General features: G+C 37.5%; 2 protein-coding genes across 4 annotated transcripts in view; both read left to right on the forward strand.

Moving 5' to 3' along the window:
* Window positions 1–2,740: 2,740 nt before the first annotated feature.
* Window positions 2,741–13,218, forward strand: rad54l (RAD54 like). Its single transcript, XM_059341259.1, has 18 exons — window positions 2,741–3,001; window positions 3,130–3,207; window positions 4,186–4,296; window positions 4,404–4,464; window positions 4,559–4,694; window positions 5,039–5,108; window positions 5,820–6,108; window positions 6,586–6,710; window positions 6,793–6,943; window positions 7,031–7,157; window positions 8,518–8,592; window positions 9,107–9,237; window positions 9,422–9,532; window positions 10,029–10,152; window positions 10,245–10,323; window positions 10,403–10,582; window positions 10,795–10,958; window positions 12,941–13,218. The coding sequence occupies exons 1-18, from the start codon at window positions 2,933–2,935 to the stop codon at window positions 13,140–13,142; spliced, it is 2,283 nt and encodes a 760-aa protein (XP_059197242.1). The 5' UTR covers window positions 2,741–2,932; the 3' UTR covers window positions 13,143–13,218.
* A 2,487-nt stretch (window positions 13,219–15,705) lies between these two features.
* trappc8 (trafficking protein particle complex subunit 8) overlaps window positions 15,706–21,086 on the forward strand; it is a 32,546-nt gene continuing 27,165 nt past the window's right edge. For all 3 annotated transcript variants that reach the window (XM_059341308.1, XM_059341309.1, XM_059341310.1), the window contains exon 1: window positions 15,706–16,028. In XM_059341308.1, the coding sequence (XP_059197291.1) occupies window positions 15,872–16,028 (157 nt within the window). In that variant the 5' untranslated portion in view covers window positions 15,706–15,871. The remainder of the gene's footprint in view (window positions 16,029–21,086) is intronic.

The following is a 21,086-nucleotide window of genomic DNA, read 5'->3' on the forward strand; positions in this document are numbered from 1 at the left end:
GCTATAGCGTAATCAGTTTCATGGCACACTTCTTGAATTGGCACAATGTTGGCAATGGATGTGAATAGTATATGTTGCAGTTATACTGGGCTGGTTTTATACATACTGTAGTAATTACAATTTAAAAGTAAAATTTCAGTATGTATCAGTATATTTTTCTCACTTTGTTCTACCCCTTCTCTGACTTTGACAAACCCAAATAGGCCACATATAGCTCAGCACAAAAAGCAATTTCAGTTTCCACTTTCCACATTTGACCAATAAAAATAATTTAGAACGTAAACATTGGGTTTACAACGAAGCATCCCATATCATATGATGGAATATTTCTTTTGTACATGCAAGTGTTTTAAGACTATTTATTCAAGCTTTTTCTGTTCCAATGCATTGGAAGTAGCCTAAAAATATTCAAGTGAGCATTGGCAAAGAAGAGTGTTTCCACAGATAAAACAGAGATAATAAAGCAGCTCCACCACTGCTGGTTCAGCTCACTGTAAGACTTTTTGTTTTTTTCTTATTGGGATCATTTTTGTACAATGCTTACAGCCAAGTAAGCACGCCATCTCACATTTGCTTTCAATCACACCAACACATGTTTTTATGAAAGGTTGGACTGTTTAGAAGTCAAATAGAAACTTTCAATTTTTTTTTTTTGCTGGGGTTGGCTCCAGCTTTCTCTGACCCAAGTTCAGATAAGAGGTTCAGGATAATGAATGAATGAAAACTAAAAGCCAGCACACTATGTATTAATTGTTTATGTGTGCATTTATTTATATTCTGTTTGTCAATTCAATCTATTATGTACCGTGGTATAAATCTGCAGTGATGTTGTATCAGAACAGTCTGTTCAGCTGCAGCGTTGATAACTAAAAAATAAATTCTTATATTATGGATATGCTGTAATGAAGTTAACTCATGTTGGTATCAATCTGTTGATATTCCCTGTGCTTTCAACTCTGTGTGGTTTATAACTGGCTACAACATTTCTGAGGCCTTCTGTCATTAAGTCAAAACTTTTCTGTACCTAACCTCTCTGTTAGATGCCATGCATCATGTTGCCTTACTGTATATTTATTTATTCATTATTTGCATTAAAGCTGTTCTGGAGATGTTTAATATTATTGATGTAACCATGTATTTTATTGATATTCAACAAACATTTCAAAAAAGTTCATAGTGTTCAGAGACCCATACTATTCCCACTACATCAGTTACAACAACTGTGTATGGAGCCAAAACAAGCTCATGATGCCTTATGATCCACATAAATTAGGAATGGGATAACAGCTGGGTCTGGGAAAGTGTGAAAGACTCCATTGAACTGTGACCCTGCCTTTCCTGCTCCATGTACATGCAAGCAAACACCGCCAAGTGAGGAGTGCCTGTGCCTGGCTCCCCTGCTATCAGAAAGCCAACACTCTGCACACTGTAACAATCGCGACAGAACCCAAGAGCAGAACACAGACACGGGGCAGAGAGAGACGTTTAAACATTTTATTGAAACCTGCAGCTAAAGACCGGTGGGGCTGGCAGGCAACACAAGGAGTTTCAAAATCAAGCGCTGAAGATACAAGCCGAGTATCTACCACTATAATCAGTACAACCATCTGATGAAGAGTGAGTGAAGAGCTGGGGTTCCTTTACTACAGCTGGTGAGGAGATGAGAGGCAGGTGTGTCAGCAGGGAGGTGGAGAGTAGAACAGAGAGCGGGAAGGAGGCCACGCCTACACCCATACACACGAGACACAAGGGAGGGGAAAAAAACAGAGAACCCTGGGAAACTGAGGCTTAAAGCCCAGAGTAGGACACTGCTCTTACACTAGGGCTCTAACCTGTACTCTGTCACAAGCCATTGCACAAGATAGTATGCTTCTCTGTCAGGTCATCACCCAATAGACTGCAGATGAAAGCAGCCTCATACAAGAAATGTTAATAGTCCTAATATATGTTGTTATACTGTATAATCTTGAATATATATATATATATATATATATACATATATATATAAAATGTCTCCTGAATGCTATTGTCATACATTATCAATAACATAACATTCTTATAAGTCTTTTTTCTGTCTTTTTTCATGCTCCTTGTTTAATCTTGAGGAGTATGGTGCTACATTATGTCTTATCAGTCCTTTTATTAAATCCAAGAGACATCTAGTGTCTGACTGATCCTTAAAAATTCTCCTAATTCCAGTTCAAAGTGCTCTCAGAAATCCTGATTCTGTAACAGCTATGTTTAAGCGCCATCTTGTGGCTTTTTTTACATTGTAAGGCCCATGTGTTGTATCTCTATGTTCTGAACCAGATACTAATATATAATATATTCTCAAAAGGGATTCATACCTATTCGAGTAAAAACATATACTTAACACTGAACTATAGGCGTGGTATTGTGTGCCCTTCAAAAATCACAAAGATTAAAATCAGTGAGAAAATGCTTTAATGCTTTAGTTGCTTGTACGTTAGAGTGGGATTTACTTGATTTGTCCCATTTTTGATCGAGTATAGCATTCATATCATATCAGAGCCAATAACCAATACAAAATCGGAAAGTTTATATATATATTATATTTATAAACATCTTTATATATATAAACATCTAATCTATCAGGCAGGCAGGCAGTACCCTACAGCAGTAACACATCAGTCTTTCGCTTTCTTTTCTTTTTTACCTTTCAGGCTTGCCGTAGTGTTGTGCAACACTTAGCGCGAAGTTTAATATCAACCTGACAGCAGTACAGTCGAGGGGACGCTCCAGATGCACGTTAAACTAATTTGATTACAAGTCTTTGAAGAGACTTGCAACACCTTAGTTGACTATAGTAACGTATCAAAACATGACCGTAGACATGCGTGTATTTGCTGTTGAAAAGAAGCAGGAAGAGCCGCTCGCTGTTTCTAGGTAACCAGGGATAAATTAGCTATTAATGCTAGCAGGGCTAAGGGCTAGTGACGAGTCTCAACATAACACCCAGGTCAAGGAAAAAAGGAAAATGGTAGGCAAGCCGATTAATTGTTATGTTACATTATATTATGCTACATACTGCTTTCGGCTATTGATCACCAACTTGAACTATCTAGCTATCTAACGCTAATCATTTTTCTTATATAATCTTAATCCCAGAGAAGGAGTCTTGCTCCCAGTCAGGTTGCGAAACGGAAGCAAGCAGGAGATGAAGATGAAGAATGGACATGTAGAACTGTAAGTAAATAAATAAATAAATAAACATGGCTGTTAAAGTGAAATTCAAAGCTGTTACATTTAGAGTTGACTGCAAAACAACCCAACTGCGTCATGCGCAGTGGTGGAATCTAATGGTAGTACAAGTACTGTACTTAAGTACAGTTTTGAGGTTTTGTACTTTACTTAAGTATTTCCATTTTATATAACTTTATACTTCTACTTCACTACATTTTCAGGTAAATGTACTTTTTACTCCACTACATTTAGCTGACAGCTTTAGTTACTTTTCAGGTCAAAATGTTTTTCATTTAACATGAAAAACATTTTTTACAGTTAAACCTCATAAAAGTATATTAAGTATTTTAAATGAGCCCTACCATGAGACAATTAAACACTGCTTACATAAATGCATCAATAATAATATTGTGAAATCCAATAATATATTTAGAATATATAAAACAATCTGAGTGGGGTCATTCTGCATAACGAGTACTTTTACTTTTGATACTTTAACTACATTTTCTGATACTTTTGTACTTTTACTTCAGTAAGTTTTGTGAATACAGGACTTTTACTTGTAGTGGAGTAATTTCACAAAGTGGTATTAGTACTTTTACTTAAGTAAGGGATCTGAATACTTTTTCCACCACTGGTCATGTGTAGAGATTGCTTTATTTCTTATTGGCATATGCACAGACCGTCTATAACTTGTCTTTTAACATAAATGCTGGAGCTCAAAAAAACACTCTTCGATTCAGCATCAGAACGGTTTATTTCTAGAAAGAGTATAACTACTAGAACTGGTACCACTGAAGATTTTGTTGCTCAATCACTCAACATATTGGCCATTCTGTCCTAGAGTGAAAGCTTTCACATAATGGAATAGAAATTTACTTGAAATGCTTCAACCCTTTGCAATCCTAAGAATAGTACTACAAGAAGGAAGAACCATAATAAATATTGGATAGCATTGATGTGTTTCATGCTTTTTCACAGGAGAAAAGAAGAAGAGGTGATGAAGAGAGGAGAGAAAGCCATATTTCTCCCTTCAGAAAGCCTCTGACCCAGCTGAACATCCGACCTACATGTCTGGATGGTGACAAACATGTAAGCATGTACTGTTGAAATGAATCTTTGCATTGTGTGTATGAATACAGTAATTGTTGCAATATGATGCCATGATGAGGCTTACATGTTTGAAATAATTTCTTTAGGAGGCGTTTATTCGAAGTATCCTCTCTAAGCCATTTAAAATTCCTATTCCAAATTACACAGGTAACAATTTTTGTCATCACTAACATTTCTTTTTCATGTCTTGTACAATAGATTTAGAGTAACTTAGGCTGCTCTCTTGATGAATTACCCACAGGCTCACTGGGAATCAGGGCACTTGGTCTAAAGCGTGCAGGAGTAAGGAAAGCACTTCACGATCCCTTCGCAGATGATGCTTTGGTACTTTATGAGCCCCCAACTCTGAGTGCTCATGACCTAATCAAAGCTGACAAGTAGGTTCAAAACACATACAGCCCTCCTAAATATTCTTTTACTTAATCTCTTGTATTTTTTTTATTTTGATCCCTCACTGTGTGCATGCAAATTTTTCCGCAAGTGAGTATACAGAAGCTGCAGTATCATTTGAAGAAGTTGCATTAATTAATGGTGTCATTTAGCATGTGCAGCCCTCTCAGATGATTCATTCTGATCATTCTTTATGTATACGTAAACTAGTCATACCTTGTGCAACTTTAAGAAAATACTTCATAACCTTTATGGCATTGCTATATCAGTGCCAGTGCTGGGAGTTCATATAATAACAAGCAATGTGTTAACAATTCTTTGTCCTGTCCAGAGAAAAACTACCAGTCCATGTTGTTGTGGACCCAGTTTTAGGAAAAGTGCTCAGACCCCATCAGCGAGAGGTAATCCCAAGAAACTTTACCTACCACACTAAATAATACATTACAATAAAAAACAAATGCTGTACATTACATTTGTCATAACAATGTAGAATCTTGGCATAAATGAAGCGGCCTGGCATCGTCTCTCTCCATAATTAAGAATGCATTGAAAAGTAAAGAGATTGACAAAACAATTAAAGGTTGAGTTCCAGTTATTAGCTTTCTCTGGATCTTTTAACCCTTAATAGGGCACTCATTGAAATACTTGCAAATTCTAAATGTCAACCCTAGAGAATATTGGAGGATATTACATACTGCCAGAATGTGTAAAAAAACATACAAAAATAATATTTTGAGAAAAACGTTTACGAGATTTAAAGTGGTGAATCTGCAAGAAAAAAGTAGCTTTTTTCCCACTTTTTTCTCGTAAATCTGCGACTTTTTTTGCACAGATTTGACACTTTAAATCTCTTAAATCTGCAACTTTTATTCTTGAAGATTTGCCACTTTAATCTAGTAAATTTGCAACTTTTTTCTCTAAATATTACCTGAAATTACTAAATATAGTTATTTGCCCGATAAAGGGTTAATCACGTATCATAGAGACTTAACATCTGTGAGATGTGAGGTGACCATGAGATACAATTAAAAGCTCCAGAGAACAGGAGCTAGTGGACCACGAATGATATTTTTTTCTTTTAATTAAAAAATTGATCTCTTTCATTTCTTAAGGGAGTGAAGTTCCTGTGGGATTGTGTGACAGGAAGAAGCATCTCAGGATCGTACGGCTGCATCATGGCTGATGAGATGGGCCTGGGGAAGACTCTGCAGTGTATTACACTCCTGTGGACTCTGCTACGCCAAAGCCCTGATGCTAAGCCAGAGATTGACAAGGCCATCGTGGTTTCACCTTCCAGTCTGGTCCGTAACTGGTACAATGAAGTAGGGAAGTGGCTGGGAGGACGCGTCACACCAGTGGCCATCGATGGAGGTTCAAAGGATGAGATCGACAGACAGCTAGGTAGTTTACCTCTCCCCTCGGTCTCATCGTGATCATCATGGAAATCTGGTCATTTGATGTTGTCATGGACCCAGGTGGCCAAAAGATCAGATAATGTAGATTAAAGCTGGATAGCTTTCAAAGTCACAGAATAATACTAAAATTGTTTACATTGATGCACATTGTAATCTCCAGAAACATGTGCTGAACAGCCTGAAGTGAAAATCTGAGTCCCCTTTTTTTTACCTTTGACATTTTTACCCAAGTTTTTCTGCTATTTTAAAGCCATTGTCATTCGACTTGTATTGATGTGAATATTTCCATTTATTCCCAAAAATTCAATCATTTACCCAACCACTTCTTTGAAAATATCTGCTTTTAATTGTGTTGATTTGTTCTCTGGTAAGCTTTCACTCAATGTAAAAAGACACCTTTTTGCAAATATTGCAGTTTATTAAATATCTGCTAAATAATCATTGTTTTCCCTGTGATTTCTAGTGAACTTCATCTCTCAGCATGGTTTGAGAGTACCAACCCCAATTCTGATCATTTCTTATGAGACATTTCGACTGCACGCTGGGGTTCTGCACAAAGGCAAAGTTGGACTTGTCATCTGTGATGAGGTATTTCATCTCATCCATTATACTTCAGAGTTGTCGAAAGCTGTTGACACAATGATAACAGTAACGTTTGTGTGTACTGTAGGGTCATCGGCTGAAGAACTCTGACAACCAGACGTACCAGGCCCTGAACGCCATCAGTGCCCAGAGGAGAGTGCTGATATCAGGCACTCCCATCCAAAACGACCTGCTGGAATACTTCAGCTTGGTCCACTTTGTGAATGCTGGGATCCTTGGTAAGTACAACACACAAAATAGCTAAAACCCACTTTGGTCATTTGTGTTGTTTTTTTTTCCTGATCCCCTGTTCTTGTCAATGATAGGTACAGCCCAGGAGTTTAAAAAGCGATTTGAGCTTCCCATCCTCAAGGGTCGAGATGCAGATGCCAGTGATAAAGACAGACAGACTGGAGAGGAAAAACTCAAAGAGCTGATCAGCATCGTCAACAGGTGAGCTCAAAGCACAGAAACACTGGTGTTTTCTACATATTTCTAAAAACAATGCTTTCCTTATTTGCTTTCGGTTTTCAATTCAATTCAAAATTCAAATTACTTTATTTATCCCCAAGGGGAAATTCATTTAGTCTGTTAGAATCTCTGTTAGAATGAGACAGCCTGATGGCTGTAGGAGAGAAGGATGATCCGGGTATTTCAGGATGGCCTGAAACATTTTGACAGGTCATCTCTCCACCACCTCCTCCAGTGTGTCCAACCTGGCTCCAACCACAGAACCAGCTTTTTTCTGTGTCTTTTACATTACATTCTTAAATATTTTAATAGTTTTTTTTATATTCCTCCTCCTGACGAACAAGGGATTATTGATTTTATTCATTTCTTTCTTTCTTTCTTTCTTTCTTTCTTTCTTTCTTTCTTTCTTTCTTTCTTTCTTTCTTTCTTTCTTTCTTTTAATTAATTATTTAAAAAAAAATAATGATTGAATATTAAATTATTCACAAAGACATTTAGATGTTCAAGGTTGAATCATTTCTCATAATCATGTATTGCTTTTCTTAATACTTTGGTGTTATTAATTTTATTACATTTCTTATCTTTTCATAATTGTTTATCTTTCTAAGAGAAAACTTTTATCGAATGATCGAAAGTTTTATCGAATTTTGTTTTTTCCATTAAGCTTTTCTAATGCGAATCTTCAAAATGTGCAGAGAAATTCATTGATGGAAGCGCAAACGTCTGATAAAAAAGATGAAAATTGGATAATTTTGGATAATAGTCAGTGGTAGAATGTAACTTGGTACATTTACTAAGTACTGTACTACAATGGAAATACGCAAGTAAAGTACAATTTTGGGAAATTTGCTTGCCTATTTCCATTTTATGTAACTTTATACTTCTACTCCACTACAATTTGGGGTAAATATTGTACTTTTTACTCCACTACATTTAGCTGACAGTTTAAGTTAGTTGTCAGGTCCAGATTTAACATAAAAGATTATCACTTTAAAGTGATTCAGCATGTTTATAAACTCCCCTTTTCCTTCTCTTTTGGAGTTCTCTTATTGAGAACTGAAGTTACCTCCAGCAATTATTGTTTTTCCATGATGTGTACATCAATTGGATTACGTACTACCTTTATATTTTCTAGGTGTTTAATTGGTTGGATTATCCATTGTCTTTTTGTTTCATCCATGGATTGTTTCTAACTGATATTTCGGAAAACAAGTTCTCTGATTAAATATATCAAAATATGATTTTATCCATAAATCCACCCTTATTTTAGATTAGACAGTGGGTTTGTCTGTATCAACGACATTTTCCCCCAAAGTTTACTGACCATGTTCTGCCTCTACAGGTGCTTGATAAGAAGAACATCTGACATCTTGTCTAAATATCTTCCTGTGAAAATCGAGCAGGTTGTGTGCTGTCGGTAAGTTGATTCATTTGGTTTGTGGTGCGAGAAGATTGAGAGAAGGTGATTCAATATAGATGAACAAGACATTGGTAAACTGTTGATTATTGGTTATTATTTATTTATTTAATCTAATAGTCTCATTGAGATTGGCATCTCTTGACAAAAAAAACATTCGCAAAACGCAATCAACAACAGACAATAAGGGGTTGAAGAAATGCTGTTCAGCCTTTGGTCCATATCGGCCAGCACTACTTAGACTCTAAATTGCCCGTAGGTGTGAATGAGAACGTGATTGTCTGTCTCTATATGTCTGCCCTGCGATAATCAGGCGACCTGTCCAATGTCAGCTGGGATAGTCCAGTTCCCCGTGACCCGAGTGTGGATGAGTGGTTAAGGATAATGAATGAATGTAACAGCCACCCACAGGTTCCCCGTTAGGTTACACTGTAAGCTTTGTCTCCACTGCTGCTGTTTTTCTACATGCTATGACTTATTGACTCATATAAACACATTGACTGTTTCCCTGCAGGCTGACTCCTCTGCAGGAAGAGCTCTATAAGCACTTCCTGAGGCAGGCAAAACCCATTGAGACATTAAAAGAGGGCAAAATAAGCGTCTCCTCCCTGTCTTCTATCACATCACTCAAGAAGCTGTGCAATCGTAAGTGCTGAAATCAAAAAGAAGTGTTGCATCCGTGAACATTATAATTCTCACACAGAAAGACTGTCCTCTCACTTGATGAAGCAGTTGTAAAGTTGACTCAAATAAGGCCCTAATGTCTAACTATATATTAGCCCGTATCCATATGCTTTGTAGAAAAACTAACCACTGTTCTGTTTCCCAGACCCAGCTCTCATTTATGACAAGTGTGTGGAAAGTGAAGAGGGCTTTAAGGGTGCGCTGGATCTGTTTCCACCTGGCTACTGCACTAAAGCTGTGGAGCCTCAGCTCTCAGGTAATAACATGTAAAATACTGCACAGTACACCTCTGATTATGTTAAAAAAAAAAAAAGAAAAGTAATACAGATATACAGTGTAGCATGATGGCTCCCACTGACTAACTTTCTAGAGCAGTAAAGTTCAAATTGGTTTGGTCTAAGAGTTGTAGAATGAATAACTGAGAAGAACTGCTTGCTTGTATCATTATTACATTAATTTAATTAGGAGTTGATCAATTATTGTGTAGTCAGTCGGGGTAGGGGAGCTGATGGAGAAAAACCTTTTACTGACTGTTTATTCTCTGGGTGGGACATTACTGAGCACAAACAGGCATGTTTGACTCTATCACAACCTGTCAAAAGTTCAACCAACCTTAAAGGATCTAGCAATAGTTTTGCATGTTTAGTCCGTTACTATTACTAACCATCAGTTTGGTGGTTTGCGTTAACATGAACTGAATCAAGTGTTTCATCTTTCTATTTATGTGTAAGAAATTGTTTTCTTTGTACCAGGGAAAATGCTGGTTCTTGACTACATTCTGGCAATGACGAGGACTACGACGAGTGACAAGGTGGTGCTGGTTTCCAATTACACTCAAACACTGGACCTCTTTGAAAAGCTGTGCAGATCTAGAAGGTGCTTTTTTGGGAAACCTGCTTTTAATTGTATCCTTACTGTATGATTTGTCAGTTAAAATGAGAAACAATCCGCCTTCTTGTCTTTTACAGATACCTCTATGTTCGATTGGATGGCACAATGTCCATCAAGAAAAGAGCCAAGATTGTAGAAAGATTCAACAGTCCTTCTGTGAGTTGAAACCTTTGTTTTAAATGACACCCTGTGCTTTGAGCAGTTGAACAACATCTTAATAAGTCTGTTTTTACAGAATCCAGAGTTCATCTTCATGCTGAGCAGCAAGGCTGGTGGATGTGGCCTGAATCTGATTGGTGCTAATCGCTTGGTGATGTTTGATCCTGACTGGAACCCGGCCAATGACGAGCAGGCGATGGCACGAGTGTGGAGAGACGGCCAGAAGAAGACCTGCTATATCTACAGACTGCTCTCTGTCAGTTCCAAACAGCTAAAGATGCAGACATAACATAAATAATATCCGCTGCTCAATGTCTTTTTTGGCTTTAATTAATATGCAGTAATATTTCTACTTTCCACTGATTTAATTATTCAACAAATTTCCGGACTTTCTAATAAATGTGTCGGAGCAGCAGGGTGTAGTCTAAAGTCTTTCAACGTTTGTCTTGTGCATTTGTGTGCCGACAGACGGGGACAATCGAGGAGAAGATCCTGCAGAGGCAGGCCCATAAGAAAGCTCTGAGCTTCTGTGTGGTGGATGAGGAGCAGGACGTGGAGCGCCACTTTTCTCTGGGTGAACTCCGAGAACTCTTCACTCTCAATGTGGAGACCACCAGCGACACACATGACAGGTACAACAAAATTAAACTGCTCACTCTGCTGATTCCACTAAAAAACTTAATTGACTTTATAAAGATGGTCAGACAATCCCTTGAAAAGATAAGAAGAGTTGATTTCCTACAAATCTTCTCACAATAAAGAAAAGCATCGAAAAATGTGAGTAAATACTTTTTTATGTGTGATTATACACAGCTCTAAAATAAAAAATAAAAACTTGATATATGGTGAGAAATCCCAGTTTTAAACACTACCGGTCACTTTATTAACTAGCAAGTTGTACCTAATAAAGTGGTGGTGTGGTCTTGTGCTGCTGTAGCCCGTCTGCTTCAAGGTTGTAACGAGTGGTTATTTGAGTTACTGTTGCATTTATTTTTTATTTTATTATTATTATTTTTTTTATTGTAAATTAGCATTCATAAGCATCAGTACAAGACATAACTTATTCCACAGCTGTTTTCCACATTTTTGTTTTTTAAAGGGTACATTAGAACAAAGAACCACAAAAAGACAACTCACAAAACAAAAATAAAAATAAATACAAAACAATAAAAAAAAGCATAGCATTATAATAATATAAAGGGAGGCAATAGAGCAGGAAACAGGACATTAACAATTATACTAATAATAGCAATACATAAATACACACACAGGATGCCAAGTGTGCTCATTACAAAAATAAAGATTAAAAAAAAATCCTTCATAGAATAAATGAAAATTGGATGCATCAAATCAGTTGGGGTCCAGAGAGGTGAGGGTACTCACATATGTGATTACTGTTGCCTGTCTATCATCTTGAACCAGTCTGGCCATTCTCCTCTGACCTCTGGCATCAACAAGGCATTAAGGATCACTGCATAGTTTCTCTTTTTTGGACCACTCTCTGTAAACCGTAGAGATGGTTGTGTGTGATCAGCACTTTGTATAACACTCAGACCAGCCTGTCTGGCACCAACAACCATGCCACGTTCAAATTCACTTAAATCACCTTTCTTCCTCATTCTGATGCTCAGTTTGAACTTCAGCAGCTCGTCTTCACCATGTTTAAATGCCTAAATGCATTGAGTTGCTGCCATGTGATTGACTGATTAGATATTTGCGTTAACAAGCAGCTGAACAGGTGTACATAATAAAGTGGCCAGTGAGTGTTTATTGTTATAATTATATAATAATTTAATGTACAGCACCACTACCCAGTTTGTAAAGTTTACAGTTTATTGAATCGGGAATACTCTTGCATAAGGTCCAATGTTTTATTATTAATTATGTCTCTCACATAGATTACATCTCCACTTCATCATATCACCCTCAGCTGGTCCACTCACTCATCAAACATTCTTTATACAGTTTATGTATGATTTATGTGTGTGATACATCTGGTCTCCAGTGGTTATATTAATCATGCATAGTATTGTACACAGCAAAATCGGGTTTTTCTGAGTTTATATAGTTCTCACGGATTCTGAGTTAAAATTACACTTTGAAAAGTGTTAATATTTTAACTCTTATATTATATATATCTCTAATATTTGACACCCTTGGTGTTTTATGACACCACGTAAGTGCACTTTTAACTTGAAATTGTGTTATTCCTTTTCCTTTTTGTTAATTTTTAACGTACATTGTGTTATTTTATAACACAAAGTGTATTTTTAACCCCACAATCATGTTATTTACTTTCACTAATGTGATAATTAACATTCATTGTTTTGTTTTACGATACATTAAAAGTGCATTCTGTCTTTAGCCCAACATACGAGTCACAAAATCTGAAAATCAACTCCAACTGAAGTGAATCTAACTCAGGTGTTAACATGTAACAACGCTGGCAGAGCTTTTTGACCACTACAAGTGTTAAAAAAAAACTCCAAAATCAACACTCACCAACTCAAAATTATTAACACTGAAAAAACAACACTACAGATTTGTATGATCGTAATGTACATATGTAATGTACTGAATCAGCCTGACATCCTCACTCTTTTGGCATTGTTAGATTTCGCTGTCGACGCTGTGTGAATGGCATGGAGGTTCGTCCTCCTGCAGACGACTCTGACTGCACCAGTGACCTCTCCCAGTGGAACCACTGCTTCGACAAGAAGGGCCTGAAGGACCAAGTGTTGAAAGCCTCTTGGGACGCTGCTGTCTCCTTTGTCTTCCACCAGCGCTCTCATGAGGACCAGAAGGGTGTACTATAGCAGGAGGAATCTTTAAAGACTTTCTATAACAATACTGTGTGTATTGTATATCCTGATATTTAATTTCTTTTTTTTATTAAACTAAAAAAAAGTAATAAATGGCAATCGATCCATGGTGAAGGATTTCCAAGTTCTGACCAGTCATCTTAACTCAGTTGCACATTTTCCAAAGTCACTATTTTGTACAGTAAGAGCTCATCCTGACTTCTCTGTGTGACTAACAGGTGATGGTAAGATGTTTGAAGGTTTAGTTTCCCTCCAGCCGTTTGAAAGCAGCTCTGTAGATTATGTACATTCCATTGTGCACATTTAATAGCACAATGCACACATACCAGGACATGCAAGTGCTTCATAGGGGCGCCTGGTGGTGCCAACAGTCCTGTGTATTCATGAGGAACCCACATCTTACTGTGACAAGTGAGGCTAACCTATTATCACTTGGCAGGAACAGTAACAGATTGACTGCACTCAGTCTGTTTGTCCTGTTTCCAAGCAGTGACAACATGCTCTCTCCACAGCCTCTGCAGCAGTAATGTAGCCTGTGGAACCTTTCCACTCCACCACTATGGGTTTAAAGTTTTAGGTCAGGGTTATACATGCTTGGCATTTTGTTTAAATATCCTATGATAATTGAATATCATCACAGTCTTTCGTTCCTGTCAGGCATTAAAATGTTTGCACTCATTTGTATGCATCCAAACTAACATAGTTAGTAAAGAAAGAAAAAAGAGAATTTGAGAGAGAACTTCAAACTGCTTTCTTTGGCACTTCCATGGAGCTGGATAATCATGGCACGGAGCAGCCAAGGATGTCTGATTGTCAGGTATTGAAAAGTTCCAGAAACTTAAATTTCTGACAATTTCGGTCACTGTCACTACAGTGAAAGCATTGCTGCTACTCAGGCCAGGGGGTGTAAAACCCATGATGTCACCACTAGTTGGTAAGGCAAACAGGATTATTAGACTAGGTGCAGTTACTCTCTAAGCAGCTCTATGTTTTGATTCAGTCCATCTCCATTTCTTAATTTCTCTGAGGGATCTCTTGTTTGCTACGAGCAAAAAAGTATTATTATTATTATTTATTATGTATAACACTGTAATCATTGTGAAATAGTAAAAAGATGTAGGGTAGTAACTGGCTGAACCTTTAACTAGGATCTGTTTTAGTCCATGTGCAAAGAGACCCCACAAAAAATTCTTGACCTAACAGTCCAGCTACAGTAGGCCAACCTGTTTCACCCTGGCCATTGCCACATTATCCAGGGGTAGTTGTTAGGTATATAATATTGTTATATTTATGTAGTTTGTATATTATATTTCTTCTGAGGTAATATTGCTAAAATCTAGACACATGAAATAAAAATATTTTGCTACCACTTTATCTTTGAAGCTGGAGTATTTTTTTGTTTTGTTTGTTTAAAAAAAATATAAATATGAGTGAATGTAAACGAAGCCCTTGCCAAATATCAACACCATCCTTGTGGTTTGTTAAAGTAAACAGTGTGAAAACAGAAGGCGTAGACTTTTCAATACTTGACTGGAGCAGAACATGAGTGTTAATGACAGTCATTGTTATTTTCATTAAAAGCTTTGTATTATTATGTTTTTTTGTGTTAAACAATTCATCTGTATATGCAGCAATTCAACCTTTTATTCAGTACGTTGGTTGATCCACATCCAGCTAGACAACATCTGACAGCCAGGAATCACTCCCACATTTCTTTTATATATCTACAAAGAATATTTCGGATTTAAAAAAAAAAAGAAAAGAAAAAATAATTCTTGGGAAAACTTCCAGTCAAAATAGTCAAAATATCTTAAAAAGTGGGTGGTCAACCCTGAAGCTATAATTAGCCAGATGTGTGGCACTGAATTCCTTTATGCAGGACCCAATAACTGGTATAGATATTAATATGATTATATTGAGTACTATTTACATGAATACATGTTCCAAATGATTGGTAAGGTTTCTTGGATGTTCACTACAAATCTCAGTCCAATCCAATGACTGAGAAATTCATAACAAAAACAGTATTTTGAGCAGAGCTATTGGATTTTGCAGGATCATGAATGTATGAGAATTTTTCACTTGACAAGTATCATGAGCATTAATGTTACTTCATAGTGTCATTAATGTTCATGACACATCCCATGTCATGTTTATGACACGCCCATGTCACTCTTATGAGACACCTTCAAAATAAAGTGTCAACCAATATTAGTGTCAACAATAAAACACTGATGAACTAAACTGATAACTAAACAGTCTCCCTCTAGCTCTTCTTTGCTGGGTTCTTATCTGATGCCTATGAATGTGGCAAATTGTCAAAGAAGTGATGATCTTAAAGGAGTAAAATCACATGATCTGATCAACTGAGGATGATTTTACCATAGGTGGCCGGCGTCACGAGGAGATGATTTAGGCAAAAAACAACAACAATTTTGACAAAAAATTACTTAGGCAATAATTTTATTTGTGGCGACTTACATTTTATAGGGAATGTTTTCTGGATGTAAGTTTTTTCCAGCAGGAGAGAAAGAGGAAGTGTCGTGTCAGCATCACCTGACCGTCTCAGCTCCACACAGGAAGTCAGTTGGCGAATTCAACATGGCTGCTGTTTGCGAATAGAGGAGTAGTGTTAAGCAATGTACTCGTCTGACTTCCCCCGTCTCTAGGACAGTTGAGTCGGCTCGGTTCGGTGTGGTAGCTGGTGTTGACGCTGGTCCGACATGGCCCAATGTGTTCAGTCTGTGCAGGAGTTCGTCCAGGACTCCTTCGTCCCCATGGTGGCCGTCTTATGCAGCGAAGAAGCGGAGAGAGTGACTCGCAAGAACAACCTGAATTTCGCCGAGCTGCTGCGGCCTTTCTGCAGACTGACGTCCGAAGGTAAGAGCAGCTGGTTCCCATCATGGACCTGTAGTCCCCAAGCTCATTTAGCATATTAGCATACCTGCGATTTGTTCAGACGTTAGCTGACATTAGCTCCGCGCCAGGGCCAGATTAACACTCTGCTGTACCCTGGGCAACAATATTCAAGGGCCCCATCATCACGACCCCAGAATCTGTCTAAATACATCAATAACTAAGTGTCATCAAGTGCATTTTTCATGTACAGATGTGCAAACGCTCATAGAACTACGCATGCACCACTATGTCCAAACAAAACACGTCAGCATCAGTATAATCTGGCAAAATACAGAATAAATTACAGTAATATACAGTTAATATGCTCAATACATCAATAACTAACTGTCATTAAGTGTATTTTCATGTAAAGATGCGCAAACGCTCATAGAACTACGCATGCACCACTATGTCCAAACAAAACACGTCAGCATCAGTATAATCTGGCAAAATACAGAATAAATTACAGTAATATACAGTTAATATGCTCAATACATCAATAACTAACTGTCATTAAGTGTATTTTCATGTAAAGATGCGCAAACGCTCATAGAACTACAAATGCACCACTATGCCCACTTGTCAAGGCCACTCACTCACATCTGGTGTACATAGATAATGATAATAATCATAATAATAATAATAATATATTTTATTTGGAAGGTGACTTTCTTGGCACTCAAGGAAACTGTACAAAAAGATAGAAGAAGAAAGGGAAGGAAGTGTCCTCAATTTCCACAAAAAAAAAGGAAGCAACCACTTTCAAAGCATCCAATATTTATTTACCAACACCTATTCCCAGCAGCACAAATGTATTGAATTGATCGAGGCATCACAGAGGAAGACAAGACACAAACAAAAATCAAGAATCTACAATCAAGTAGCATTTTGGTCCTCAGCTCATTTTAAACAGAAATCACCCTGTCACCTCAAAATTAATTTTTGAGTAACGGCTCCGATGGACAGTTGAACATATGAGCCAGAGATAACCAGATATGTTGCTTGTGCCCACACTGCCCTGGGCCCTTTAGAGGTCGTGGAAATTGCCCAGTTGCCCATATGGTTAATCCGGCCTTGCTCCGCGCTAACAGGCGGTTAACAGACCGGGTGGTGTATAAGCAGCTGAGAAGGAATCAAGTCCACAATGACATCTGAGAGGACGGAGAGACACCTAAGCACCGAGTCACTGACAGGCAGACAGACTGACAGACTGACAGACTGCTGTCCTGCTGTAGAATATCAACAAATAGCTCAAGTAGCCTTCTCAGTAACAGCAACTGGCTAATAGGCTAGGCTTCATGATACATAAACAATTAAACAAGTCATATTCCTATTGTAAGCCAGACCTATCGCAGATTTCATGTAATCCTTAAAATGATCTGTAATAAGCCTATAAGATGGGTGTATTATTATTATTATTATTATTATTATTATTATTATTATTCAGCTTCTCTGACTGAGTTCAACACAAACATCATGTTGTTGGTCAGATATATAATCAGCTGTATATACAAGGGTGGAGCGAGATGTTTTGCTGTCGTTGAAAAAAAAGCTGCTGCCTTGATCTTGTTAGGGTTATTTTTGCTTCAATTTGCTTGATGTCAGAGCAAGTCAGGATCAGGCTGGACACAGATCTAACTTGGGTGCGATCGACTCTTGATTGGTTCTGCACTAGGGTAACAAGAACTGATATTTTGGTACCATGTTTAACCTGAATGCTGTGACAGTGCTCAATTTTCTACAGTAGCGCAAGTCAAGCTAAGTTTATTTATAAAGCACATTTCATACGACAGGCGTAGACTCAATGTGCTTCAATATATTAAAAACAAAACAAGCAAAAGAAAATAGGCAAATATCATACATGACAAAAGAAACCAAAAAAATAAATAAAACCATACAGTATAAGGTTAGATAACATGAAGTAGGTTATTCAAGATGTAAAACATTAAAATGAACACACATGTATGAGGCAAATGTATTACAATTAAAAGGATATACAATTTAAATTGAAGGGATATTAAAAACCTAATTAAAAGCTAATGAAAACAGATATTCTTTTAAAAGAAGACACAGATGTAGCAGACCTTCGTGTGGTAGCAAGTTCCAGAGAGTCGGGCCATAATGACTAAAAGCACCATGAGCTGATTTTGAATTGATTCATGGTATAGTGAGGAGACCTTTACTTGATGATCTAAGGGATCTTTCCGGAGTGTACACAGAGAGCATGTCGGCAATGTAGGAAGGAGCTAAGCCGTTCATGGATTTAAAAATGATTAGACATATTTTAAAATCAATTCTTTGTTTCACTGGGAGCCAGTGTAGAGAGGTTAAAATGGGAGAGATGTGCTCAAACTGTTTGGTTTTTGTCAGTATTCTGGCTGGATTCTGAATAAGCTAGAGTTTATTCAGCACTTGTTTTGTCAATCCAGCAAAAAGAGCATTACAGTAATCTAATCTACCGGAAATGGTAAATGAAACTGCACTTATATAACGCTTTTCTAATCGCTTTGCGACCACTCAAATCGTTTTACACTACAGACTGCCCTCATTCACCCATTCACACACACATTCATACTGGCAGAGGCTACCCTAAACAGTGCCGCCTGCCACCATTGGGAATTCAATCATACACCGATGAACGCAGCATTGGAAGCAAATTAGGGTTCAGTATCTTGCCCAAAGATACCTGGACATGTAGGCTGCCATGATAAGGTATCTAACCAACGATCAGTGGACCAGTTGATGAGGAGCAATAATTTAGTGAACTGCTGAGTTGTGTAAAAAAAAAAAAATCACTCTGGTTCGTAGATTGGAGGTCCAAGAGCAAACACACACTGGCCTTTATTTTGGGTCACAGGTAAAATTATGCAGATTGGTCTCAGAATAACATAATTCTTGCAGGAAGTCAGTTAGAGTGAGCCTTGACCACTATAAAAGTTTACATTTTATTAGTTTTGGGCTAAGCCTGCCATGCCCTGCTTACAGAATATGGTCTGATCGACACAGATTCTATTGGCCAGTTTCTAATAACAACAGCTGTTCACAATGTTTATTCTACACAATGTGTGAGAGTGTGTGTGTTGTCCTCATAGGTGTGTAGCTAAGAGTTACCAAGTCTAAACATGACAGCTGACTCTGGTTGAACACCAGAGTTCATTGTCATTCAGGTATTGCATACTGTCTCTGGCACTAAAGTGAGATTTATTTTTAGTTTCTGTTTGTACCGACTTTTTGAATCATGTGTTGTTGACTGGAACGGCCAAAATGTCCATTGCAAATATATGCCCCAAAAAATCAATTAAATGTATGAAGTGAAGCATTTCTGTTTTTTTTTAAAACACACAGCATTCAAGGTTGGTGTCCCTACTAGAGAGAGCGAGAGTAACTGAGGAACACTCCATCCTTTGTAAAAAAAAAAAAAAAAAAAAAAAAAAGGTCTTTGTCACACTTAAAACTTGTTTCAGATTGTCAAAAAAATTAAATATTAGTTAAAGATAACACAAGTAAACATAAAATGCAGTTTTTAAATGAAGGTTTATTAAGTCAAAACAAAATTTAAACCTACATCGCCCTGTGTGAAAAAGTGATTGCCCCCTAAACCTTATAACTGGTTGGGCCACCCTGGGCAGCAACAACTGCAATCAGGTGTTTGCTATAACTTGCAATGACTCTTTCACAGCGCTGTGGAGGAGTTTTGGCCCACTCATTTTTGCAGAATTGTTTTAATTCAGCCACACTGGAGGGTTCTCGAGCATGAACCCCCTTTTTAAAGTCATGCCACAGCATTTCAATAGGATTCAGGTCAGGACTTTGACCAGGAAACTCCAAAGTCTTCAATTTGTTTTTCTCAAGCCATTCAGAGGTGTCCTGCTGGTGTGTTTTGGATCATTGTCCTGCTGCAGAACCAAAGTTTGCTTCAGCTTGAGTTCACAAACAGATGGCCGGACATTCTCCTTCAGGAATTTTTGGTAGACCGCAGAATTCATGGTTCCATTTATGTCAGAAAGTCTTCCAGGTCTTGAAGCAGTAAAACAGCCCCAGAAAACGTTTCATGAGTGTTGAGTGATGCATACTGTAACTCTATAGTGTCCTCATTAAAAAAATGTAAATTATAACTCCATGCATAACACATATAACACATATACTATATGTGTTATGATAACTGCTTGCCCAAAGGTGGATGACATCTGGCAGCAGTGAATAAAGAAAACTGTATTTTGCATAGCATGTTCAGTCCCGAAGCCCTGCAGATGGATGTACAACTTTGATGAGACCAAATCAGTTCAACAGGAGTATAGCTAGTCTTTAATCCCTTTTGCTCAGCACACAGCTAATGCAGACACTCCAGTCCAATCTGCATGAAATAACCACCATCAAAGGTACATCTTGTATGAAGAACGCACAAGTAGAGGAGACAGTTTCACTCAGTAATCAGATATTTTGAACAGCAGTGGGATAATAGTGGTTACTGGACGCAACTCCATTTCTGTGAAGATGTAGGCATCCCTCAAATTACCATATTGTTTATTGATTCCCTAGAAGAAATGTCATCAAAAACACAAAGTAATCACAAAAATTTGGGAAAGAAAACTACTGTTGTTTGTCAATTATACCAACTAGCTGGACTCATCTCTAACCATCTAGTAATTAAACAACCCTGATATACAATTAAAACTGACTCAAACAACAGGTTATTTAACATGGAGCTGTTACACTGCTTGAATTCCTTCTTGAAATGTATCTTGACGAGATGGAAAACAATGCAATAAGCTCTACAATAATGATAGAAGACTTGACCATGTGACTATCACAAACCAGTAGACCAATACAAAGCAAATTAACAGGGAACAGAATTTTGTAGCAAATTTAGAATTGAACCACCTGAAGAACTACCAGTGTCTTATTGATGCTCCATGGTTTTGTAATGAATAGACTGTAGGGTTGTCACGATACTAAAATTTCCAACTCAATGCCGATACTCAGGAAAATATTTGATACTCAATACCATTTTCGATACCACAAGGATAAAAACAAAGACCC

Source organism: Centropristis striata, chromosome 9 (genome assembly GCF_030273125.1).
Source record: "Centropristis striata isolate RG_2023a ecotype Rhode Island chromosome 9, C.striata_1.0, whole genome shotgun sequence".
Lineage (NCBI taxonomy): Eukaryota > Metazoa > Chordata > Actinopteri > Perciformes > Serranidae > Centropristis > Centropristis striata.